The sequence below is a fragment of the Trematomus bernacchii genome, unplaced genomic scaffold (genome assembly GCF_902827165.1).
Source record: "Trematomus bernacchii unplaced genomic scaffold, fTreBer1.1, whole genome shotgun sequence".
In the NCBI taxonomy this organism is placed as follows: Eukaryota; Metazoa; Chordata; class Actinopteri; order Perciformes; family Nototheniidae; genus Trematomus; species Trematomus bernacchii.
The window spans coordinates 10,744,487-10,772,093 of record NW_022988050.1 but is presented as its reverse complement, the minus strand read 5'-3'; the positions used below and the strand labels follow the sequence as shown (position 1 = coordinate 10,772,093).

The 27,607-nt window shown below is 41.6% G+C and overlaps 2 protein-coding genes across 2 annotated transcripts; one reads left to right on the top strand and one right to left on the bottom strand.

Annotated features, from left to right (window-relative positions):
• The first annotated feature begins 7,568 nt into the window (after positions 1 to 7,568).
• On the top strand, positions 7,569 to 17,835 carry trim8b (tripartite motif containing 8b). Its single transcript, XM_034119276.1, is given in 6 exon segments — positions 7,569 to 8,565; positions 14,437 to 14,532; positions 14,627 to 14,892; positions 15,518 to 15,633; positions 15,728 to 15,999; positions 16,001 to 17,835. Coding segments are annotated over 6 exon segments (1,779 nt in total). The 5' UTR covers positions 7,569 to 7,959; the 3' UTR covers positions 16,424 to 17,835.
• A 6,769-nt stretch (positions 17,836 to 24,604) lies between these two features.
• On the bottom strand, positions 24,605 to 27,581 carry arl3b (ADP ribosylation factor like GTPase 3b). Its single transcript, XM_034119700.1, has 6 exons — positions 27,513 to 27,581; positions 26,443 to 26,586; positions 26,184 to 26,300; positions 25,994 to 26,044; positions 25,656 to 25,841; positions 24,605 to 25,077 (listed from the first exon to the last, which is right to left on the bottom strand). The coding sequence occupies exons 1-6, from the start codon at positions 27,513 to 27,515 to the stop codon at positions 25,030 to 25,032; spliced, it is 549 nt and encodes a 182-aa protein (XP_033975591.1). The 5' UTR covers positions 27,516 to 27,581; the 3' UTR covers positions 24,605 to 25,029.
• Between the last annotated feature and the right edge of the window lie 26 nt (positions 27,582 to 27,607).

Genomic DNA, 27,607 nt, shown 5'->3' with positions numbered 1-27,607 from the left:
GACTAAAGGCTGACCTGCCGCCAAATCCCTCATGGCAGGACGAGATGGCTGCTGCATACACCTTAATTGTGGAATGAGCAAGCCCCCTGTCCACCAGTATCTGTAAATAGGACAGAATAGAGCCCAACGTACATGATAGAGGCTCTAGACTCCTTTCTTCACACCACCGCTGGAAATCCCAACCACTTCGTCCTGTAACAGGCTGTGGTGGATCCTGCTCTTGCTGCCTGGATAGTCTGAATAACATTGTCAGACAGTCCACCCCTTCTCGGCCTGTCCCTCTCAGGAGCCAAGCCTGGAGAGGTTGGCCCAGAGTGGGTAACGCCCCTATTGCACCTGCGGTGGAAAGGCATAGAGCAGCTATCTTGGCCATGGCTCGTGTGCAAACGTGTCCACCCCCAAGGGTGGATTGTCCTGCCGAGCCAGGGAGAACCACCATTCGTCTGGCAGGGGCCCGCCTCTTGACATGAGGCCGGCCCCCCCTGTTCTCCAGTCCCGGAATATGGGGGGCCTTTAGAGATAATAACATTCTCTGAGGCCCACAACCACAGGTTCTCTGCTGCGCTAAACAATGGCGCGGAGCTGACTCCGTCTTGCCTGTTGATGTAAGCCACTGTGGTGCGGTTGTCGCTCCTCATCAGCACATGTTTGCCCTGTAGTAAGGGTTTGCAGTGCTGTAGGAGCAGTACTACTGCCCGTAGCTCTAGAAGGTTGATGTGCCGAGTTTCTGTCAGAGGCCAGCCACCACCTATAGCTCTCTCTAGGCAGGTCCCCCCCCATGCTGTCACGGATACATCTATGAACACCGTGATGTAGAAGGTCACCCGCCCCAGTGGAGTTCCCCTCCGCAGATGCTTTGGGTACCCCCCGTATCGGGGGTTGCCCTCCACTTAGGGGGGGGGGATGGTCACCAGACGTCGTTTGTGCCTCTTGGCAACCGCCATGAGACCCAGAGTCTGCATGATGGTCAAAGCTGTCACCGTTGCCCCCTGTCGCAGTCTGCAAACTGCCTGAAGCAGGGATGCCTGTCTGCTCTCTGACAGGGTGGCACGTAGTCTGCCTGCATCAAGCAGAATCCCCAGATACTCGGAGCCATCCGCCCCGCTGGAATGGCGAACGTGAATGGCACCGCCTCGGCCATATCCTGGTCCCCCAAATACTCGAAGCAGAGGTGGTGGGGATCGGCGCCCCGCTATTAAGCCAGGGCACGAAGGACAGGCCCGGGTCTCTAGAAAGTGGCGACTCCATGAAGGTATGATAACTTCTTTCTTTCTTCTTTCAAACGTTTACTTTCCTCTGTCAGGTGTTGTCCTGCTCGCTGAAGAAAAAAGGATGAAAGTCAGGAGGCGTAGCCGTGTTATATACTGGTGGGCCTGCGCGCGCATTCAGGTAGGCTCGCCCCGATTGGCCGGCTACGTTTATGCAACTCAGTAGGTGAATTCTCAAATAGCATGGTTGAGAGTAGTACCCATAGAGTCCAGTAGAGGGTGGAGCCTGTGTGAGATATAACCTAATCAACTCTCAATAGAGAGGCGAAGTCCCGCCCTTCTACTTCCGACCCATGGGACCTTATTTCGGAAAAATTATGTATTGAAGTCAATGGGGAGAGAAAGATTATCTTTCGATCCCGTTTGACTTGTGCCACGAATTACACATATGATGTTTGTCAATATTAACAAATAATTTCCATGTCAAAAAGTCACAGTTTGTCGTAAAACTGTTGAAATATATTAGACTATGAAAAATACGCAACTAGAAAGACTACAAATCCCAGAATCCCGGTCCCGCATGCTGGCTCTTACGGAACCGACTAACTCCCCTTTTGTGTATGTACAGCTCTCAACATGCCCAGAGTAGTGATTTTCACTTCTTTTAAGGAGAGGTTCATGGCCATTTCCACTGATCAATAAATTCCATTGTTGAGGTATACTAAAAATAGATTTATACTGTGCATTTTCCAGAACTCACATTGGTTTCTCATACAGCATCTCTGTAAGCTACTTGTATCACTGAATTTCACTCTCTGCCTTTAAACGGCTCGTTGTAGCTCCAAAAGCTCCAGGCCCCCCACCCTCCCTGTGAGCACAGTGTGCTCTGATTGGTCGGGACGTTGTGAATCGGCTGAGCTCCGTGGGAGTGTTGTTTCCTTGTTTAGCATACATAGCGAAACACGCCAAACTCATCCTGAGCACACACAAACTCACAGCCGAAGTAAAAACATAAGTGTGGGCTTGATATTGAGTAAGAAAAAAGGGTTAATAAACGCTGTGAGAATGGGTGTCTGCAGAGAGAATTTTGCCGCGATCCCACTGTCTGTTATCAGCCTGCAGCCAGGGAGGGATAAATCAGCAGAGCTGCCTGTGTGTGAGGGAAGTCCGTGGATTGGTCAAATTTGGACCAATCAGCGGGGGCTTAACACGTACGGCTTGCTGCCCGCGACGTAACGTAACGGCTCCACGGATTGGTCCATTTCGTTCCGGGTACGGATTACATCATCCCGTACCAGAAGAATCAAATGGACAATGACGTATCTCCAACGAGGGCGTTTTGGGGGAGGGTAATTTTCTGTGTTAGAGTTTTACTCGCTACAGGGTGTACTTTGAGGGTTTTGACTCTGCACACCGTTTACATGCATAAAAACCTTCATAACACACAAGGGGACGGGTAATAACCGGAAAAGCATGACACCATCTCCTTTAATACTTTTCGCCTCATTCTGAAGAAAGAAGTGAAATGTGCCAACGTGACGGTCGTCTTGGTGGGGTGGTGCGAGACAGGAGATGTAGTTCATTGAGCGGTTTCACACAAAAAAAAGTGTTACTTCAACAGTTTAACGACACATTTTGAATTTTTTTGACTTGCAAAATTATCTTTTAAATTGACAAACATCATATGTGTAATTCGTGGCACAATTCAAACGGAATCGAAAGATAATCTTTCTCTCCCCATTGACTTCAATACATACTTTTTCCGAAATAAGGTCCCATGGAGGTCCCCCGAAAGGGAGGGGACTTCGCCTCTCTATGGAAGAACCTAGTAATTAATGTATGGAATGGAGAAAATTATCTTTTAGAATAAATAACCAGGTTCATATTTTGATGAAAGATGGAAAATTGGTTATTGTATAGAACACAAAACATTTATAACGAACATGAGGTAAGAACTTACAACTAATGTAAACCTGAGTATTAATAATGTATCCATTGTGTTTTTTCAGTTATGAATGTATTATTATTTTAGTTGTTCCTGATTTGTCGATAGCTATGTAGATAATTGATGTATCTAGCTGTGTTATTGGGTTAGTATGTTTTTTAAAGGGGACCTATCAAGCAAATTGCACTTTTGTACGTCTTTTATACATGAATATGTGTCCCCGTGTTCCAGGGAACTCACCAGTGTCAGAAAACACAACCCTCTCTCTATTTTCCTCCATACCCAAATCTCTAAAAAAGGGGCTGCAACGGATCTGATAAAAACTGATCCAGATTTGAACACTGTCCTGACGTCAGGACGGTGGAGCTACGGCTATTGGGCCAACTCCACCAATCAGGAGGAGACAACCACGGCCATTGCCGTTCGAAAGCGCTGGAGACGCTGTAGTACATATGCCAGGCCTGTAGGTGGTGCTGTTCTCACAGAATCAGCCCTCGCAAAAACAGGGCTAAAAAAGTGCAAATTGAGCTAAATGAGGCATGGCTAAAATGCATGATCTGTTTGGTATTTTGAAAAAAAAAAAAGTATAAATATGCCTTATATAGGTATGGTCCTACACTATATTATTAAAAATAGCATGATAGGTCCACTTTAAATAATTTCTTAAAATGCACCAAAAAAAAGACAGACAGAAAGTATGAACCCTCAGTCCTCGGGGAAATGTCTCCCTGCTCAAGACTGGCTTTCCACTAAAAAACACATTTTTCATTTACAAGTTCGCTCAGCACCAAACAGCTGACAAACAAAGTTAGAGACTTAGCCGTTGAGGAAAGCCAAACATCGACACGTTAAAGCAGGGGTGGGGAACCTTTTTCCTCTCAAGGGCCATTTCAATTTTTTCAACATCCTCCGCGGGCCGTACAAATTATTGACCTCTGCTTAAAAAAACTAAAATCACAGCTCATTCATTTCGCCTTTCTTTCATGCTGTGCAAAGAAAAAGCAACCTCTTAATCCAGATATTTTACCATGACTCGCGCATGCATGCACGTGCACGGTGTGGCATGACCACCAAAACAGAAAGATATGGACACAAGATGTGTGCAAATGTATTTAGTTTCCTATCCATGTGGACATGATTTAAGTGGGGGGGGGACCTAACCTCCTCTAGGGGGGTCCGCATGCTCCCCCGGGAAGATGTGTTTTTAAAAGTTGAAGTTAAAAGCATCAATCTGGTGCACTTTGAGAGCAACATTAAGAGATCTATGGATACATCTCTCACAACACACATATGAAACAACTGTAAGCAGATTTTATTTTTCTTCATGGATATTTTACAAATCACTCCCCTTTCAAACTGTATTCTTGTTTATTAATAACAACTTTTTTTTACTCTCATATAGTATTTTATTAGTTTACTTTATTCTCTTTTTTTTATAACTATAATGATCATATAAAGATGTGCCTCTACCTCAATGGTTTGTAGAAAAAGCTTCTTATATTCGTTAGCATAGCTAGCTAACCAGATGCTAATAACAACAAAGTTATTGACTGTATGATCAGAATGACAGATGAACAGATCGCCACTGGGCTTACAACTAAGACACAGCCACGCAAAAACTGCGGCATGTGTACAGCTCCTTATGGGTACTGCAATTTTTGGAAGTGGCGGAGCGGCGTTCTGGTGCTCTCCGTCAGAACTGCATCCCAGGGTGTTTCTCAATCGCGAGTACGCTTGCTTGGTAGCACATGTCTGCCGAGCATCTTGCTTCAGAAGCGAGGCAAGAATACTACCTGGCATTCGGAAAGCAAAGAGTGGAACAGGCTAGCAAGTGTGCAGGTGTGCGTCATATGAGAGGCCCCGCCTTACATCTTCCGCCACAGATTTGGGGAAATTGGTCCGTGCGCAAAGCATTGTGGGGATTTTAAGACCGCGGAGTCTACTCATGTGCTGCCTCGATATTTCTCCAAACGGAGTACGCCGGGCTCGGTAGATTTCCAAGTATGCTGGAGATTAGAACAGTACTTCGGCGGCACTCGATGACGTAGTATGCTTGAAATAGTGGCTCTGAAGCAGCTTTACTCGCGATTGAGAAACACCCCCTGTCAGACCAGACATATACCACGTGATGACACGTTAGGCTTGTGTTGTGTTCAAGGACCCTGACCTTGGCCAGGAAAAACAGGCACTCGCTTGTTTAATTTTTTTGCGGTCTAGATTTCTTAATTTTTTTTCTTTTTTGCGTGTGTTTATAAATTACCTCGAGGGCCGTACCAAATGGTCTCGCGGGCCGTATACGTTCCCCACCCCTGCGTTAAAGTATAATCATTCTGAATTTAAAACAATGTTAGGGATTTGTGTTTTTTATTGTGTTTTGGAGATTGTATGCCCCCTACTGGCCTAAAGTCTATAAGGGAAGCTTTAAAGACTCATATTTGTATGTATATACAGATCCTCATGTAAAGGTTGTTATGTTTCATAATTATTGATAAAACCCAGCAGCCCGACATGAAATCTGTTCTCGTTATATAAAATAGTTTTTCTTAAATGGTGGTTACTTCTTTTAGAATTTCTGTTAAATGGCGTGTGCTTCTTTGTGTTTTCTTTGTCTTGTAACATCCTGGGACCATGTTAGCCTTTTCATTCAACATATATCTTTTGGATTTTTGTTTCTGTGTTAGTATCATAGACTGTATATATAAAGGTTAGTATCTACAAATTCCATTAAAAAAAATCAGACTCAATGAACTTAATTTTTTGCTATGAAACCAAAGCCTGTGTAAAGACTTATAAAGTATCCTTTTTATACACGTTTAGAGCTAAAACGCCGTTTTACTTTGAAAATCCTCACCGGACGTGTCTTGTTCTATTGATTTCTTGACGCTGGTTTGAGTCCAGTCCAGCTCGCCTGCATTCCTCCTCTTTCTAAAGCCTGACCGATAGAGACAGAGAAAGAAAGGGGGGAGAAAACACCGATTATTATTCTCAACCGTGTTAGATTTTCTGGAACCACGGAGTCGACACACACTGGACACACCGACCAGACCGGGCCACGCAAAATACCCACAGCAAGCCTGCTCCGTTTGGACCTAGCTTAACGACGAAAAGGCGTGTTTTTATTGAATAATGACCCGCTAATGTGCCTGTGTAGGTCAGCTAGCGAAAAGCAGCTTTGGTGAAACAGCCTCTCCACGGCGGATATCTCCTCTTTTTTTTTTATGAGGATTTGCAAGATGGCTGATGACAGCTACCCCTAACAAGGACAGAAACGCGACGGCCCTTTAAAATTAGGAGGGTATATTTTTGTATTTTCTATTAGTTAATATATCAAATAGGGCTGCTTTAAAAAAAATAATGACCATAGCTTATATCAACCTTGTATCTTTGTTGCTAGTGTTTATCTGTACCTGTGCTATGGTGAGGTGACGTCTGAGGCAATTTACACGATTTAATCCAGATAAGGAAGTAGGAAAATTATGTTGTTGGCTAAAGGCTGAGATTGGTGAATCAGGTGAGAGCAACGTGAACAGATAAAATAATAATATAGATCTCGGTGTGAGGAGATTTGTGATAGATGTGTCGGAGGGGGGAACCAAAAAGGCTTCTGCAACAGCAGCCCAACATTCCTGCGGATCCTTAAAACCCTTTGTTTTGTGCGCAGGAGCTGGACTCGACTATTAAAACGATTAACTATGCAGTAAACAGGCTCGAAATGATGGCCCGGGTATGATTTTCAGTTTAATGAGATTATAAGGCCTTTGTTGTCGACAGAAACCTGGTAGAAAAAAGCCGAGGCCTTGTGTACAGATATGCGAGCGGTGCCACATAGCAGGCGGTGTTCATCAAATAGAAATGTCGCTTTTATGTTAAATTGAAGGGCTGGAGGTATAGCTGTGTTGTCCATCTGACTTTGCGAAACATTATTTATTTCTACTGCCAAACCGTTGCTGGGTGTATGTATTATAATTAAGTTGCAGGTGGAGGCTCCTTTGGATACTTATTTATGATTCAGCGGACAAAAGCATTGCGCTGCGTTGTGATTATTGACGGATTCAAGCGTCCTTGAGGTTTAGATAAAAACAGATTCAGGTTTTTTTTAAAGCCCTTTTTTGTGTGGTTAGTAATCAGGGTGTGGACTGGACTGTAGCAGTCCCTTTCCGTGGTTTTCATGCTTCGATTGTTGGTCTGAATTGGTCCACAGTCAATCATAATCCGACGTTAACGTAAAGGGAGCTCAAGGTAAGGGCCTGAGCAGGCAGCAGAAAAAAAGGATCAAGTGTCTTTTCATGTGCTACATAGAGATTGATTCAACCTCATGATCATATGAGTAGTTGTGATGTTTAATAATTAGATATTTAGTGCTCTGTGCCTTGTTTGCTTTTTTACCTTACGGAAAGGCTTGTAGCTAATGTAGCTTCTTCCTGTAGGCCTATAAACACACTCAGAAGCTGTAAAGGCAGGCCTCTATGTGTGTGTGTGTGATTTAGAGGAAAGGAAAGCACCGTTTACTGTAATCTGTGTAACGTCAGCCCCTGCTGTGTGTGTTGAAATCACCAAGGTGTTGTCATCCTTTGCCTGAAGCCTTCTCTGGTCAATTATTCTGGAATTTGCCTTCATGCTGCAGCAATAAGCAATACTCGTCACCTGTCAGGGAGTTTAATTTGGTCACAAGGGTTGAAATATACAGACTGATTTCAGGACGGCATATTTTTGTATCCTAATTTTTTCTCAAGTCTGTTTTTTTAGAGGTTTTTCTGCGAGGACAGAAAGGCCTAGAGGTCTTGTACAAGTGGGAACATATAGTGTATGCCTGTCCGCACCATGATGTCCTCTGACATGGCTGAGACGTGGAGGAACTGTTTTGAGGAGGAGCTCATCTGCCCCATCTGCCTGCACGTGTTCTCAGATCCCATCCAGCTGCCCTGCAAGCACAACTTCTGCCGGGGCTGCATCAGCGAGGCCTGGGCCAAAGACTCCACGCTGGCCCGCTGCCCCGAGTGCAATCATGCTTACACTCAGAAGCCCAGCCTGGAGAAGAACCACAAACTGTCCAACATAGTGGAGAAGTACAACGCCCTGAGCGTGGAGAAGGCCGCCACGCCTGCGCTGCAGTGCATCCTGTGTCGTCGAGGCCCGCCACTCCCCGCAGTGAAGGTGTGCCTGCGCTGCAATGCCCCCTGCTGCCAGTCCCACGTCCAGACTCACCTGCAGCAGCCGTGCTCAGCCCTCGGGCACCTGCTGGTGGAGGCGGAGGCGGTGAAGGCCTGGACCTGCCTGCAGCATGACGAGTACAGACTGTACCACTGCGAGGCCGAGCAGACGGCCGTGTGCCAGTACTGCTGCTTCGCCCGCTGCCACCCCAGCCACGGCCACGCCGTCACTGACGTGGAGCTGCGACGCAACGACATCAGAGTAAGACACATATTTATATCATACACATACCTTAAACAAAAACAAACCTTAGGGCTGCTAAGTATTGGAGAAAGAAACCGACATTGTCATTTCTTTTCTTCGGTGCTATATATCGCAATATACGAAACAATAAAGGATTTGTCACCAAATGGTGACATTGAACCAGTTTTTGGTCAACACCGTCCTTCTATAGACATAACAACTGAATTTGCAACCAACTTTTCTGTGTTTTTCTCTTGTTCCTCGTTCATTTTCAGGTTGTTAACGACGGCTAGCAGGTTTCATAGGTTGATCAACAATGATGGTGATCATTGGAGCTCTGTTGTCCAATTTCTACCAACAAAGTCTGTGTATCCAACGACCACTAGAATCGGAATAAATGATGTCATATCAGACAGTATTCATGCGGGAAAAAACAGGCCAGTTTTAGTTTCGGTCATCAGAAAAAACATTATGTGTTTTATTTGCCGACACTGCACGCATTGGGTTTAATGTGTATGGGCTCGTCACAATGTCGATGCTGAACAGATGTATCGTGCAGCCCTAACATACTTGTTTGTTCACCTCAGGATGATGTCACACTGACATTTTGACCGAAACAAAACTTCAGCTCGTGGTTTGACATCATCACTTGCTCGTCTCGTAAGCGGATGTCAGACAGTGAAAATATTGATCCTTAGTTAATTAGTCAAAATCAAATGAAGACTAACAGTTGATTCTGTTTTGATTGAAGTGTATGCTAAAATGGAAACTAAACCATTAGTTCCATCTTCTATCTATCAATTCTGATAGTATCCCGGATGTCTTCTGTTGGTCAAACAACATTTTATGAATTTAAAATATCAAATAATCTGCTGATTGTTTTTTGAAAATAGTGAAATGTTCATCCCAGTTTCCCAAAGTCCAAGGTGAATTCCTAAACGGGTCTTGTTGTGTAAGCCCTAAACCCAAAGATATTTAATTTGATATGGTACAAAACAGAGAAACAATTAAAATATCCATATTTGAGACACTGAAAACAGTATTTCCAGCAATGTTTTAAAGAAATATGACTAACAATTTATCAATCATCAAAATAATAAGCCTTTCCTTTTTCTGTTTATCAGCAGATTGATGGGTGAGCTTATCGTTGCAGCTCTAGTTTTACGCTCTGTTCGCAAGAAGAGAACCGTTCGTAGCAAGAGCTATCATTTCTTCGGTGATCAATAAGGGCCTGCTAGCATCCTTACATTTTGCTTTAACCAAACCAGTGAGGCCATTTTTAATTCACCAGATCAAAGAGCATATTTTTATGTCATTTTTAGCCAAATAAAAAACACAAAGTGCTGTTTTCTGGGTACAGAGTTCTCAATTGTTCATGTTTTTACCAAATCACTTGACTCAATCAAAAACAGAACTTCACATTTTAGGACACAATTGCATTTTGAGTGTTTTTTTTAGCGCCCGCGTGAGTGCATTTTTCTGTCGTGATCCACTCCAACCTCCATTCTCATCTGTTGGAATGACAAACAATGCAGTGGAGGGTGGAACAATAAGGGGCCCTCAGAGAGCCTTATCTCCCCAGCACAGGTGCATCCTAGCTCAGGGATCGCCAGTTGTGAGGGAGGGGTGGGGGGGGGGCTTGAGACAAGGGGAAGGGGATTAAAGTGATTTGTCACTTGATTTGCGGTCTACTTGGGGCTTTTTTTATTAACCTCTTCCCTTCCTGGGGGTTTGGTGCTCGCTGTCTTCGGTCCCGGCAGAGGTCGGGTTGGTTTTCCTCCCCCTTTCTGTTTTTTTGATGGGGCAGCTTAGTCAGATGGAGAACCATGAAGGCCTCAATGCTGACTGACTCATGTTGTGCACCCAACACCCTGTTTAGGTGTCAACCGTGTCATGCTCGGGTGTATTTCCTGTTGGTAATGCTATGACTCAGCTTCTTGTATAGTTAATCTGTCGCTTGGGGCACAGGAAGGGCCATCGGGTGGGACTTGGTCTGAATTTAAAAACTGTATTACCAAATTCCTTCACAATTACATGTTTTTCCTACATATAGTCAGGATGGGGAAATAGATTTAAACAGGGCTCTATGCTAACATGCTCCCAATAGACCTTTATTAACTGCAGACATTTAGACGAGTCATGGTAAGAAAATCACAAGAGGAATTGATAACGATGGCTCAGTTCCATTACGTTTCCAAGTGAGGTAGCACTCACCATACCAAGACCTCCACTAAATGGAATGCGGCCATAATGAATGGTATTAAATACACAAGTCAAAATGTCTGCTATGAAAAAGGTGTTTGCTTCATTCACAGGCTCCACGGATGGTCCCATTCCCTGGGTTTGGAATTTATTTTCAGCCTTGGTGTGTTCATTAGCTTAAGGTCGTAGCTTGGAAACAACATGGATGCTAATAGATATGTTGTATTTAATTACTCAGAGCATTTAAACCTCACTTAAATAGCTCTTAAGATTATGTTATTCTTGGTTATAGCAGTGATTTCAGTTAATACTGAATATCTCTTCTACATAATTGAACTAGACAGGAACTAATGGTTAAAACTGTAACTAATCCCATATTACAAATTATTATGCCAATCAGTATATGCAATAGGTGAATAAAACACATTATACTACATAATATGGAGCAGAAACATGGCAAGTTGTGTACCAACCGAGTTTCCAAGTTGTTCCAGTGGTACTGTTTAATAGACAAAGTAAACATGTGATTTTTCAGAGGTACAGAACTTGGGATACAGAATAATCTAAAAGCATCAAAGAGCAGTATCTGATGAAAAGCAAAACGCACATCATCTACAAAGGGTTCCTATTGGAATTTAGTAATAGTATTTTATATCAAATTGAATGCTCCAATAATATAATAACGTTTTATAATCTGAATTAGATTATATGATAATTATCAGTTTTTTATGTCCCTTAATTTCAAATTGTATTTTCTTGTACAAACATGGTGAATTCCAGAAATCCATAGAAAAAAAGAGCAAATATAAGAGGAGATTGTTTCTTATATCTGTTCCGGAATAAGGCCCAATCATTTCCTTGGGGAACTCCGTTTGGGAAAACTGAAAAATAATCTTGATCACATTTGATTTTCGCCATATTTATGGTGGTGACTACTGAAAACATCCTCCATGTTGATGCAATCATGGAATGCTGAGTGGAGTGGACCCCTCTCCTCACACACCACACACCCTACAGCGAGCCCCACGCCCCCTCTGCTCTTTACATCCGTCGCCCCCCCCCCTAATTCACCTAACCCTCTCACACCAGCCACTCCAGGCGAGGGCCGACCTTCCCTCTGGCTCTGATCTCCTGCTCTGGTGGCTCTGATTGAAAAGACACTGTGGTGAAATGACAGCTAAAGAGCACCCTCCCCTCTTACCCCCCCCCAAAAAAAAAAAAAAAAAAAATAAAAAAAAAACAAAAAAAAAAAAAAAACAAAAAAAAAAAACAAAAAAAAAAAAAGAAAAAAAAAACAAAAACAAAGAAAAAAAAAAAAAAAAAACAAACAAACCAAAAACAAAAAAACGAAAAAACCCAACACCCCCCCCCACCCCCACCACCCCCCCCCAACCCCCCCCCCCCCCCCCCCTCTCTGTCCCCCTCCCTCCCCCAAAGGTATCCCATACATTTAGTTGCTACCCCCCTCTGGGAAGCTTCGGCTCCTTCGACCCTGTTTTTCCCCTGGCTTCTGCTCAGAGCCTAACTCAATCAATCAGCACAACCAGGTCACAGTCCTGGATCCAACCATGCCAACTGTGTGTGTGTGTGTGAGTGCATGTGTGTGTGAGAGAGATATCTAGGGCAGTGGTTCCCGACCATGTGCCACTGAGGCCTAAGACTATGAAGGTTTTCATTCCTATCGAGCTCTACAGCAGCTGATCATGAATGTTGAATCAGCTGCTGTTCAGTTGAAGTGATGATGAGGATGGCATGTTAGCAGACCTTCAGCCTTTTGAAAAACAACTGATTATTGTCTTGTGGGATTATTGACAGATTCAAATCCCTTTTTAAAAAAAAAAAAAAAACCATTTTGGTCTCAACAGAAATATCTCAGACGAATTTGCACAGACATTCTTTACCTCCAAAAGATAAATTGTACTGACTTTGGTGATCCTTTTAAATGTTCTTGTGTCATCTGTCTGGAGAGAAAAATGCCTCAGTTATTTTCAAATGCACATACCATCCTCCATAAATATTCCACGATTTACAAATGGTGTTGTTTATACTTTATTAAACCAACCAATACACAAATTCTTTCAATTACATCATTTTGAGATGTTGTTTTGCAGTCAACACTTTATTTAAACACATTGGTAAACATGGATTATTTGCTAATCTGGGTTTGTTTATCTAGGAGATTATTTTTAATCTCTAAACATCTAGTTTTATAGCTGCAACAATCAATAGTTATAAGGCATCAATATTTTAATAATCAACTCATAATTTCAGGCTATTTTAAATCCAAAATGCCAAAATGTTCTGGTTTAGCTTCCCAATAGTGAGAATTTTCGTGTATGATGAAAAATCAAATGTATTTAGGTGTTAGATTGCTGGTTATATGTCACCCTGGAAAAAGGCTTTTTTCCCCCAATTTGTTTACATTTTATAGAAAAAAATAGATCAAACTAATCTATTCATGGAGAAAATAATTGCTGTTCTTTGTATTTGGGTGCTAATTAGCAAACACTAGTGAGCTAAAGCTTGGGTAGGTAACATTAGACAAGCAAGCAAAAGTAAACTAGATTCTAAAAATGATCAAATCACAAAAACAAGCCCAATGTTGCCAACTCCTCTCCAATGAATGTAGCTAACAGCACTAGCTGCAAGAGTCGCTAAATCTAGCGAGAAAGTTGGAAAAATGGACAGCCCGTCTCTTCAGGCCTAGGAGAGCAACTACCCCAAAGTTATCATAATGAACGATACGACCAACATGGCTTTTGTTGGTACTCACAGCTGCTTCAATGACCACAGCCAGAGATACAGGATTTCTTTTTCAAAAAGTATTCATTTTATTGATCAGTATTTAAAAAGATGTAACAAAAAAAAGAAATACTTTACCCACCCTAGTTTAACATGCTGAGATGGTGAATCCTTGCTTAGCATAATCACATGAGTATTGTCATTTTTAGCACGTTAGCATGCAGACATTAGCATGAAGTACTTTTTCCCGAAGACCGTAGACTCTTGTTGTTTTGACTCTGGATCCTGCTGGTGCCATTATTTCTCTCTGTACCATCTTATCAGTATGCTTCTCTATCATTAAATGTTGATTGAGGATTATTCATATCTCACATTAAATATTAATAACATGAAGGATTAGCAAATCTGTGTCAATGACATTCCTACTCTCAGACTAACACAAGGGAGCGACATAAAGGATTGTTGATCTCATATGGAGCCATTCATTATGTTTTTTTAAATGTATTTTAGCCTCAAGCTGAGCCGGATGGGCATCTCAGTTTTGCCTGGGCAACCGCCTGCTGTTGTTCCCATGCCGTCGTCGTCATCCTAGAAATAACAAGTGTTGTTGCCACAAACATTGCCATAAGAGTACAGAGAGGAGGCGCTCTGAGAGGAGAGCTGCTGGAGCTCTTTCTGCCTCTTTACGCCCGTTAAGCTATCTCTGCTCGCTGCCCCCAGCTCCCCCAACATTAGTCCTCACTCACTAATGCAAACACAAAATAGCTGTTGGTTGCTATGACAGCACTCCTTTTCCCTCCTCCCCCGCAGATTGTGTGTTGACTGGAGACTAAATTAGCCGGTTTGCGGATCCTAATATCTCAGGCATGGGGAGGGGATGCTCCTTCCTAGCTGAGTTCACAACTTCCAAAAAGCTCAAGATTGTCTTTCTTTCTCTCCTCACAGCAAAGCCTGCTCAGACAGCAGGAGCGTGTGGAGGAGCGAGTGCAGGAGATCGAAGAGCAGCTCTGCAAACTCGACTCTGACAAGATTGTGGTGGAGGTATGTTTACACCCTATATCTTGGCGCAGCAACGCACATTTTTCCATGGCAAAGAAATATTTGAGAGGACTGATGTTTGTGTTTGTCTCTACAGGACAGGGTGTGTGAGCTGAAGGAGGAGGTGCGTCTGCAGTACCAGCGGATGCACCAGCTCCTGGAGGAGGATCTCGGTCGGACACTGGAGGCCCTGGACCGGGCTCAGGCTCGGTTCTGCCAGGAGAACGCTGCCCAGGTGTTAGCTCTGGGCGAGCAGCGCCACGAGGCCCAGAAGCTGCTGAGCTCCATCCACACAGCCTTCAGCAAGGCGGAGGAACTGAGCTTCATGAAAAACACCAAGCCTGTTAAAATCCTCACAGACAGGTGAGGGAGACCTTGGATTTTACGGTTTTGCTGCAGGAATGACTCAAACGTGGAAATGATTTAGCATTTTAGCACTTATGGTTCCCTTGTCTCAAGTCAATGGGTTTCGAAAATGTTTTTTGTTTGGATGCCTAAAATAAGGTTTTGAAGTTTTATTCCAAGACTTAAAATGTGCCAGGAAATACCCCACATCCGAACTGCTTCTCTTTTTAGCTTTTACATCGTGTCCTAAAAAATGCGGTTGCTACAAGTTTTTAAAAAGGGCTACAGAAGTTGTTTTTACATCATCACTTGCCATCCTTCAAAGCCTTATGTTATTATTAGAACTCGAACTAACATACTTGTACATTTGTTAATTTGTTTTATGTTCTGATTGTACTTTGTTCTGTTAAATTGTCATAATTGTTACACGTAGAAAGCTAAGCGGTGTAGCAGGCTTACGTTAGCTTTTCTTTTCTTCTTTTTTTCCGCAATAATCCCAAATCTTAGTCCCATTTGCTTTTTGACAAGGAAGCCAGGGTGGTGCTAACTTCTGTGTTAGCCTACAACAAAGTATCCTCCCTTCAGCAGTTTATAATACACAGATGTTTTTCTCCAAGCTGACGTCTTATCTTGATTTGTGCAGGTCTCAGTCATGTGTGGGCAGCAGCCTCCCTCCTTACAAAGTGGGGAATGTAAACTCTAAACTCTTCCTCTCTGAAATCGCTAAAAGAGAGAAGAGCCTGAAGAGAACGCTGGAAGGTAGGATCTCAAACGCATTTAAATCCTGCTCATTGCGGCCATGAAAGTCTTTTGTTTGTATCACCGCTCATCTCCCCTTCTCTTCTTCTCTCAGCTCCCCTCACCCCTCCCTCCACCTTCCTGCAGACTGTTCCTGCGTACCCCAGCGGTCAGAGCTCGGGCTCTGGAGCGGACAAACGGAAACATTCCACCGCCTTCCCAGAGGGAAACGGGAACGTCGGAAAAAGTGCCGCTCCAGGTTTCAAGGACTCCTCTTCCTCCTCTTCTTCCTCATCGTTAGCCAAGCAGCCCTACCTGGGCTCCGGCTCTGCCTCCGGAGAGGGTCAGTCCACCAATCAGCAGCTGCTCGGCCCCTGCGGACCCTCCTCACATCAACGAGGGCGGTGGGACAGGAAGTGCAAGCGGCTCTCTGACCAACCATCATTCAGGCTCTGTGTTTAGCTCCTCCCACTTCCCCCCCGGAGGCAGCAGCTCCTCCCACTCCTCCCAGCAGGCCGTGCTGCCTCAATATGGCGGCCGTAAGATCCTGGTGTGCACGATGGATAACTGCTACTGCTCCGGAGTGCCCTCGGTGTCAGGCCACCGCAGCCATCCCCCGTACCCCCGCTCTGGCTCCTTCCCCTGGGTCAGCGCCCAGGACTACCCCCCTCCCCCCGGCCTGGCCTCCGGGGGCCCGTCCATGCAGGGCCTGGCAGTGAGGGACTGGATAGACGCCTCGCAGACGCACAGACATGCAGATTTTTATGGGCTGTATGGGCAGCCCACTACAAAGCACTATGTCACAAGTTAACAGAGTAGACATACACACACACTTGGATATAAAGACAGGCACCAAATAGCACACCTACCGTCTTATTAACCGGAAAAAAACTAGTCGTACTATACACACACTTAAATATTAAGATTTATATGCACACACACACACATATAGAACATGTACACACATTCGGGGGCAGGGTTGATCTCTTTTTGTGTTTTTATTTTCCTCTTTGATTTCAGTCAGTGTTTCATGTAGTGTATTATACGTAAAAGCCAACACGCTCACTCTGGCACAACTTAGCATTCTACACATAGACGAGAAACAAAGAGAGGCCTAAGAGGAGAATGACACATGCATCTTTTTTTAATTTATAGAACAGAAGACGGATTGATAGAAAATGAACTTTTATTAGGAAAACGCTTCTTCATGGCTTCTCACTGACGCTTAAAGGAAGAGATAAAACCATGCAGTGTTGAGCTTTTCCAGTTTAGCGCCTCATGTTTCTCTAATATAATCACCCCTCTAGTTGTACTGAGGTCAAATGCCTTATGTTATTAGCATCATCTGTTTTTCTGACCAGCTCACTTTGTTGGATATGTCCTTAAAGAGGAAATGCCCTTCATGTCTTCATATTTCCATCGTCATGGCATCTCTTCCTTTCTTTGCTGAGTTCAGGGATGGATCGTACGGCTTGAACACAAAACGCTCTTCCATGGAACACCCACAATGCACTTGTGGATGCCTTGTTATGCCTGGACTACAGATGCAGGGAGCTGCATCTGAATGGCCGGTTGACCCTGGCCCAAAACGTTTTGGGAACTTATTCCTATAGCACTCCCTTCCTGCTATCTGGCTTCCCACAGGACAGAACATGTTCTTCTGACAAAGACTGTTTCCATTTAGTAATTACTATGACTTTGTGTTAATTGGTACATCTGTAGGTGTCATGCTTGTCTAGAGAGACTCTTTGATTTTAGAGAAAAAAAGGCAAGACTGGACAGACTAAACCAATCAAGCATCTGGAGGATCTGATGATGCTGTAATTGTACTTCCTGCAGGGCAAAGATGTCACTTCCTCTCAATAAGCACACGAGCTCTTGGCTTCCTGTTTGCAGCTGAAAGCATGCAAGGAAGAGTTTTTTAAAGCACTCAAAAGAAGAACAATGGGGGGGGGGAAATGTATGCAGTTTTCAAATGAGTGTTCGGACGAAAAAAAGAAGGTGGGAGGACTTTTTTTTCATGAACCTTTTCTAGAAGAATAAGACTGGACGAAATGTAAGCAATTCTCATCATCCTTAAAAGGAGCTGTTACAACAGACAAGATTAAGAAAGAAAAAAACAACAACATAAAAGTATCTTTTTTTGTAAATATTTTGTGAAATGGAAAAATTACAGACGTGATTTGGAGAAGGGTTCCAAATAAACGAACAAATTTAAACCGGTCTCTGCTGTCAACTCTGTATGTGTTTAAAGGGCACAATGATATCATTTAGATATGCTGATAAAGGCTTTGCAAGTCTGACTCTGGAAAGGTTTGATTTAGCTACCTTTTTGAAAGGGGTTGAATTTGACTCTTTAAAGCTATAGGACCCTTATGCAATTAAGACACATTTACATCTGGCGACTAAAGTCAAATATAAATATTACGACGAGACTGATTTAACATTTCTCACATTTGTATGAACATAAAATCTCAGTTTCTTTTTCACTGTAATTTTCCAATTCATACGTCATCTGCTTTCTCTCCATATGACTTTCAAAAGAAACAACCTCCTCCCACTTGTACCCGAAACATCGCACATCCTCTGCTCTTCTTTCCTTACCATGCAAACATTCTAAATTGGGGGATGAAACCCTCTATAATTGTCACACATACATGCACACAGCACACACATACCCCTTTCACACCAAGGCTTTTCCCGTTCTAGCTCCGTGCTAGAGCTTTTCTGGTTCGGAACCGGTTCTTCGGTTCAGCTCCTGCTCTGTTCACACCGCTCAGAGCCTGACTGGTGCTGCGTCATGACGTAACCGTTTGCGTGCCAGCTTCATAAAGCCAAACCGTGCGGAAACCCCTCACATCGACAACAACAATGATCGATTGTATTGAAGCGCTACTCGTTTTGGTTTTGCTCTGTCGACACGAAATGGAAGAAATGGGACGACTTTACTACCAACTTTCAGTCGTTACATGCTACATTCAAAAGTTATTTACAATCATCAACTTCAACGACGAATTAGTAACCATCCGAATCGGATAAAACACAAACACCCACACACACACAAACACATACTCTAGATGTGTCCCCCCCCCCCCTTATGTGCCCATCCCCCCATGTGAATCACACCTGGCACACACAAACACACACACACAAAACAATTTGACACATTTCCCGCTCTTATGTGCCCATCCCCCCACATGGATCACACCTGGCACACACAATACATGTTCAGTGTCTATTCTTTGTATATTTACTGCAGTTTTTCATGTATACCAGTAGTCTGATACAATATGTACAGTTTGAAAGGGTGTTAAATGAAATTTGGTGATGATTAATGGTTTTTGTGTTAATGTAATAGGAGTTAAAACAGGACCGGTCAAATTTGACCGCGAACACCAAGTAAGGGGGGGGGAAACGAAGACAATAGGAGGGTTAAACAAAACTTTGAATATCTCTGCGTCCATACAGTAGGCTACATACAGTGCTCATGATGAGTATGTGTGGGTGGATGACCACAGAGAGAACACAGGATGGAGAGAACAAGTCTAGAGATGAGTCGACAGTCGGTGTTTGTTCCCCTCAGCCTGATTAGATGTTGCATTAAAGCTTTCCCCCTACCAGCACTTTGAGCCTCTCACATTCACCCACCATAGATGATCCACCTGTGTGTATAGGCCAACAGGAAATGGAAATAAAAAAACAGGTTCTCTGAGAGGTTAGTTAATGTGTGTGGACAAAGACTTAATCACGTTTTTGAGTCAGATGGAAGAATGATACCACTTTTGGGTCTGTACGATAAATATGTTTAGATACTTAGCGTAGCGTAGCTTAGCATAAAGATTGGTATTTGTTTGACTTGCTTGTTTGTGCTCCCTGTTTCATGCAGAGTTGAACATTTGCAAAATTACAACCACTGTTGCTTTTTTTTAAATGGTGAAGTGTCCAGTTAAACACACACTACTGCTGCACTTTGTACTGTTTTTACTGAATTAGTAAGTGTAGGTAGCCTACTAAAGAAAATAAAAGACACAAAGCTATTGAAATTCAGTGCCCGGCTAGCTGTTATCAGTATTTGTGCTAAGCTAGGCTAACAGTCTGTATTAGCCTTGCGAGGACACACAGGTTTTGTTAGTTACGGTTTCCAAAGGCATCAATTTCCTTTAAATCTTTAACTTGGAACTAACATGGATGCAAAGACATTATGTGCTTATGAAATAGAAATCTACTCTTTTGTTCTAATTCAATCATTTGATTTAACTGGATGCTCTTTAAACAGTTGCTAAATGGACTTGTTATGCTGTTTCCAAGGTCAAAAATGAACTTCCAAGAGTTGAACATTAATTCAAAAATGTCAGTTTCTGAACGCCTTTGAGTGGTTAATGTACACATAAAAAACAAAGCTTCTTCTTGCTCCACCCTAGTCGTCCTCCCACCTCCTTTTCCGTCTCAATGAGCCTATTTTTGTATTCTCACGTCAGCAAACTTCAGCAGAGACACAGGCAGCCAAGAACTGTGGGGTTGGAGGTGCAGCATAAATGACAGAGCTGCTTTTCTTTCTTTTAAACACACATTCACTATCAAACACTCCCCCTCTCAGTCTCCCGACACACACATTTTTCTCACAATTGCACACACAGCTGCTGCACAGCTGTCTGATCCATGAGGAGAAAGCCAGTGTTGAGTAATCCGGTCGCCCACGTCTTCGATATGTATCTTTACCAAACACACACAAACACACTGTCTGGCTCCTTCAAATTACCCTCAAACACATGAGTGATTCTATAATTTAGGGTGCATTTCACATCAACAAAACAGTACAAAGAAAGTGTTCTTTCTCAATAGAACAATCAGTGGTTCAAGTTAGTATATTCCTCAGTGTAACATATCCACTAGTTGCAAAGCTTAAACATTTTTTTATTTTATTTTATTTTAAGGGAAAGGATGTTTTCACTACTCAGTTTGTCAACTATGTTACGGACAAACTTGATGTCATTACAATCATTTGATTAAGTCCTGCACTTCAAGTAAAATCACATTTGAAAGGCTCTTGAGTCTATTCTACCATATATCCAAAGATTTTTTAAAGTTTAAAAAATAATTGTATTAAAGTTTTGTTTTTTCATGTGATATGTTCAGCACTGTCATTAAGTTTAGGGATATTTTGTATTATAAAACTACCATACAGGTCATTTTGATAGTTTTAAGAGATGTCATGTAAAACTCCAACCTGTGTAGATATACATTATACTATAAAGGATATCAGAAGCACTATTTTAGATATTTTAAATTTGAAAAAATGAGCTGCAACATAGTTGACAATGAAAGTCAAACATTTGACGCAAATAAAATAGTTGACTGGACACATTATTAACCATCAGCACTATGTTCATTTCAAGGCAGAAGTGCAAAATTCCATTGATAATGATGTGTAATGACGTCTACATGTCCTACAAATTGTCAACTAGGTTACCTGTCAACTAAGTTACTACAGTTATTACAGTACTGGGTAACTCAGTTGACAGGTAACTTAGTTGACAATTTCCCTATTTTGACCCATCATTTCAATGGTAGGCCTTGCTTGGATGACCACATGTCATTTTCTTGAACAGGTTAACATCACATTTGAACATATAATTGAATTAAAATCATTAAACAATTGTAAACCATAACAATGTACGTAACATTGTTGTTTGTCAATGAGTATATTAATTAATTGACCATTTTTGAGTTAAAGGGGGGAGTTCTCTTAGTAACATAGTTGACAGAACTTTTGCGGACATTCATATATTAAGATATTTAAATTATTTAAAGGAGGAAATCAATTAAAAAGATGTTATTATTCTTTAGTATTTAGACTTTTGAAATAAATGAATACTTTTTTTAATTTACTTTAATGGTTTTTATTCATTATTTTGAAACCAAGACACCCTCAACTGAAAAACGGACAGAGCAAAAATTGACAATTTAAGAACATCATGACACATTTCAAGCTAAATAAAGCATAGGATGCACATAATGTTTGTGTGATATTATAACATGCTTTCCAATAATAGGCAAAATATGATATTTTTGAAGAAAATACTTAGAATAATTATAATTATCATCAATGGACATGGAATGTACCCTAAATTGTAGAATCACTCACATACTGTGAGAAGGTTTATACACTGGTAAAACAACCACAGGAGTTTTCCTCCTCTCATATAGAGGTTTTAAACATCAAAAAAACTATTAAAAAGTCAAATTGACTCTTTGTTTTTAGTAAACACAACTTTCAAAGCTTCAATCTATTATAAAAAAGTGTTTGACATTTTGAGAAATTAGCTTGTTTATAGAGGTGGGACCAAGCCATAGTTTTGCAAGTCACAAGGAAGTCTTGTATCTTTGCATTCAAGTTCCAGTCAAAACTCGTGAATCCTAAACAACTCATTATACCTCCCCATCTCTACGTTTTTACCCACTATGTTTACAGCTTTGTTGTTGTTGTTGGGCGAACAATTTAAACTAACGCTAGCTCTCTCGTGAAAAAACAAAGTTGATCTTGGGATTTCATTGTGGACATGCTGGGAATAAGTAGTGTGAACGTCAATTGATCCAGGAAGCTAATATGAAATAACCCTTTTTAATCAGTGTATCCACAGTAAAAATACAAGCACAATCACAAGACATCCACCAAAACAGTTTTCCAGAATGTCAAACCATTCATTTAAATGCCTTTCTGTATCTTCCAGCATTCATACTTTCCCACAATGCTTTGTGTGAATTCAATGTAACATAAAGAGGCAGAAATGATGAACAATCCCGTCAGCTACATTCTGTCTTTGTGAGAGGAAGACTGGACAATGAGGATCTTTGTGAAGACGAAAAAGAAGAGGCTGTTTGCAGGTCTCTGGGTCTCTGAGACAATGTTACACCAAATAAATCACACAGCATACTGTTCCAACAGCAGGAACACACTGACCGAGAAGCAGTACCTCCACATGTCTTTTAGGCAATTATTTATGACCTAAATGTGACTGGGAGTTTATTAAATCCTGTAGGTCTCAACTTCTTTAAACACTCACTGTCTCGCGGATTTCTACAATTATATTTGTTCCCCTTGGAGACGGTTTAGGTTCTTGCATTGCAGGTAGTTTTCAGTTTGGCTGGAGGAGATAAAACAAGCTTCTGGTGCTCAGCCCCAGGCCATGAGGCACTTACACATCCAGGTGAAAACAGCACCACCCGCCTGACACTCCTGTCTGTTAGAATAAACCACATTTTATATTATATTTAGTATACTGCAGCCTGTTTCCATTTACCGAAGGGTGTAGGAACAATCCCTGACTCACACAAGGTACAGGATATCTTTTAATACTGTGAGTGGTAGATTGTAAGAAAGTGAATTTACTTCAGAATCAGAATCAGAATCCCTTTATTAGTCCCACAGAGGGGAAATTGACATTTCTACAGCAGAAAAGAGCCAAAGACAGCTTAATGTTACCTAAGCATGCATACAAAAAAAGTAATAAAGGTAAAAAAAAGAAATTATAATAAAAAAGTTACACATTTTACAAAAATACACACCCTGTAACAGTTCTGAGGATTTAGCAGCCAGGTATATATTGCATAGTTTTTAACGGCATATATATATATATATTTCACATATTGCACATAGTTGGTATTTAACAACAAGAGGTGTTATTGTTGTGTGGGGGGGTCTACTGGGGGCTGTGGTGGTTATATAGTCTGAAACTAAAGCAGAATTTGGGTGGCAAACAGTTGTTTTTACCCCCCATGAAATCATTTTACTTCTTAGAATAATATGTATACGCAACTATAGGTGAATATACCTGTAATTTATATTGGAAAATGTGTTAAAAATGGCTTAAAATTTCCTTTTTACCTTCTGTGAGGCAGAAGTTTATTATGTTTATCAGCTCTTGACCTATTCTGAAAGCTTTATTAGATTCTGTAATAATCCTGGTTGGGTTTTTTCCCCCAAACTATATCTGTCTTTAAGTTGTTCATATGTGGGAAAATGTTACCCATCCTTTCAATTTTCCCTGATTTGACAATGTCTTTGGCCTTTTATTTTTAATATAACATTTAAAAATGAATTCTGTCTTTCCTTTCAAGTAATACTTGATCAATATATACATAAGTAATATTGGTCATCATTTAGAATATAATGCTATATTGTTGACATGATTTAAATAATGGATTCAATGCTCTCTGTAATCCAATGCCCTGTATACCGTGTGTGCTCGCCTGCTGTCTCCCACAGAGGCTCCATGCTGTCATGAACAGCTGACTCCACCTGCTGCTGCTGTGTGACCTCTCCAGCCTCTGAGTCACTAAAGTATGTTGGTGCGAGAAGTCATTCAATAAATGAAAACTCAACGACTCAATATTTCTTATCCTTTTTATTCACATACAGTACCTTCAATTCTGGACAGGTTACATTCAAGAATATCAAAAGGAAATGCCAAAAAGAGTGAATTCCCTCACAAACCCTATAAGCACAAAGAAATGAATTGGGACGTACAGTACTTATACCTCTGTTAAAAATCTGCACATATTAGATATGCAAATATTATAGACTACAACATATACTCTATAACATGTGTATAACGTAACACGTGACCACAGGGCCAAGATATTTACACTTGATCCAAAAGCGTTGTTCCTCTAAACTCAACTTTTATTATATTTTTTACATATTAACATGTAGAATATAATTCTTTATAGGGGAGAGCTGGAATCGTTTCTCCGACATCCTTTAAAACCACACACAGAGTTGTTCTTTGCAAGCACTCTACTTCACCATAAATAAAACAATTACAAAAATATACCTCACTTCAAACAGAGCCATAGCAGGAAAAAAAGCGTACAGCCATCTTGGAATGATAAAAAAGAAAAGAAAAAAAGATTTCAACCTGTAAGAACAAGATGGAGATGGAGAGAGGAGGAGGAGGAGGAGGAGGAGGAGGAGGAGGAGGAGGAGGAGGAGGAGGAGGAGGAGGAGGAGGAGGAGGAGGAGGAGGGAGGAGGAGGAAAAGGAAAAGGAAAAGGGGACTGGTTTCCAGGACAGTGTGTGAAAGAGGTTAAAGGACAGGCTGGAATTCCAATGAAAGACGGCAGTTTAATGGGAATGTTTTGAGGTTGGGACAGGCGGCGGATGGTGACGCAGGTAGTCTGGGTGGAGGAGGTCAATTTCCTGGCATGTGTTCCCTTTAAAGTCAAAACGCCCTCCTCTTTGTAGATGTTCTGAGATAAGTAAACATCAGCAATTTGGGAATGCAGGGGGATTTAAATCTCCAGGTCCATGTTGAATTAGTAGTGTGTTTACATTCACAGGTATATCCATCGTACTAAGGCTCAGGAGGGTGCAGTGTGTGTCAGTGTATGTGTAGGTGCTGTAGACTAGAAGCAAAGCTATTTTTTCTTGGAGTTGACGCTCTTGCACACCCAATTCATGCCCTCCTGAAAGTGAATTTAAGAAACTATTGTTAAAAAAGGCACATAAAAATGATGCAAACAAGTAACACTTAGCTCTAGAGCTGTTTCGCTTTTAGTTCATACTTCCACGGTGGATCCCACAAGTTTACAAAATCAGTAATACTAACAAATCATAAATAAATAAAAAAGAGAGAAGAGGAATAAGAAAATAAGCTTTCTATTGATGATTAGGGAATGACACTTTAAATGTCTGTCATCTCTTTTTACGACATAATCACCATAAAAAGATTTCAAAAACGTCCTTGTACAAAATCCCCGATTTCAATAAAATAATTAATAGGATTAAATGAATACAACTTTTTTTATGACTGTAGCTTGTCAGTGTGTGCTTCCTTGACCTTTGAATTTACAACGCTCTGGAGGTAATCTTGTTATCTAATTCTGCAAATGTTTTAATAGTATTGGTGTAGCCTTATCTCTATCTGAAACGGTGCAGAAACAGTAGCTTTAAAACACAAAGAACAGATAACAAAACGATCAACCTTTTTTTTGTTTTAAAGCTTTAAATATTCGGTACAGGAATATGCAGCTTGTCTCCTCACCTGAATGCCCTCCCCAGTGAGGGCCGAGCAGGACTGGATCTGCCACATGCGATCCCGGATGGTGTGCAGATTCAGTCCCTCAGCGATCTCCGAGGCCGGGGCGGCTGTCAGCAGGTCCTGCTTGTTTGCAAAGATCAGCACTGGAACGCCACTCAACTTCTCTTCATCCAACAACTCAGCCAGCTCCTGCAACACACACAAACATCTGTCAGGTACACATAAACACAAACACATATTATGTCCCAGAAAAAAGGGAATCCAGGGGTTCAGGATAATGAAACAATGAGTTGCAGTTTTGAGACTTTGGTAACAAATATGCAATCTGTCAGAACACATACCTGACCTGTCTCCTCAAATCTCTTTCTGTCAGCGCTGTCAATTACATAAATCTGAAACAAAATGGAAGTTTCCCTTGTTAGCACATACAGCAGGTCCTCAGTGCGATAAACTGTGACACGGACGAACGGATCAAAATCACGATGTAAACAAAGCTAATTTAATGTGTTTGGTGCATCATGCTTCACTCACCAGCACATCTGTATTTTCAAAGTAGTTTCTCCAGTACGGCCTGATCTTCCTCTGGCCCCCAATGTCCCAAACATTCAGTTTAAAACCCTGAGACTGGACGCTTTTAATGTTAAATCCCTGGAGACAAGACGAAACATAAAGCTTAAGGTTAGACAGATATAAAACATAATCCATCCATGTTGTTTTAGGTCTGTTTGCTCCAATAACACGTGGTGCACGCATCCCTCCGATTCTATGAATTTTATGTCTATGTCTATACCTGTGTGGGGGTGATGTGGCTGATGTCCTCAGATGCCAGCTGTTTGAGCAGGGTGGTCTTCCCGCCGTTGTCCAGACCCAGAAGAAGTATCCTCACCTCCTGGTCTGGTGTGCTCTTTAGCTTACGCAGGATAGACAGCAATCCCTGCGATGAAGCAATGAAAAGGCTCTTTAGAAAATGGATCATACAATTTGAACAGAAATTTGTACCCATCGGGACAAACAAATATATGGAAAATTAAAAGAAATAGGGTCTATTCTAATAACAATTTGCTTTTGACTTGTTTCTGAAAACATTAACACTTATGGCACTTTTTTACATACATGCTTTTAAAAACATTTGTAAATGCAGTGTTCTGTAGAATTCAGTCATCTTCAAATATGAATCAATATGTAATATCATTTTTGGTGAAATAGGCAAAATATCATGTTTTTGATTTTAACAAACCAAACATGTCACAACAGGAAATATTGCTGTAAAAACTCATATCTATTGCGATCAATGTTGAACTTTTGTCTAATGAGTTATTCTCTTGAATGTGTATATTGTAAAATGAAGTGACACTGTTTTCCTTCTGGAGGTACATTTAAGTTAATGCGTAGTTTTCATTTGTTAAACCTCGAAGATCCGCATCTCTTCCCTCCATCCGCCGGATTCCCCATTTACAGGCCGTGCAAGTGCATTTATATCCCCACTGTGGCTTTAGAAGATGAGCAAACATCTAACGGTACCCACACATAACGACAACTACTGGTCCTTGGTGAGAGTAGCTATACACATCGACTTGATTGTTTTTGGGGCTTTGCGTGCTTGTTGTTATAGTGAAAGGCTGGTTAACGGCACGCAAACATGAGCTAAGCGTAGCTAACGTGCTAAGCTAATCTCCCCTGATGACTGAACGAAGCAACAAGGCAGCTTTGCAGTTTAATGTTTTTCTCGGCAGATTGCAGACAGCAGCAGCTCTTACATCTCCAATGTATTACATTAAGCGGTACTAAATTGAAATATGTTAAATAGTTTAGCTTGATGTATAGAGTTAATAGCTAATTACAACGATAAATTGAACTCACCATCTTGTTGCCTTCTCTCTTGGAGACGCCGCCGAGGGTTACTAGGGGGAATGACGTCAGACGCAAAGTCACGCAGAACTCGGGCACAACCCCAA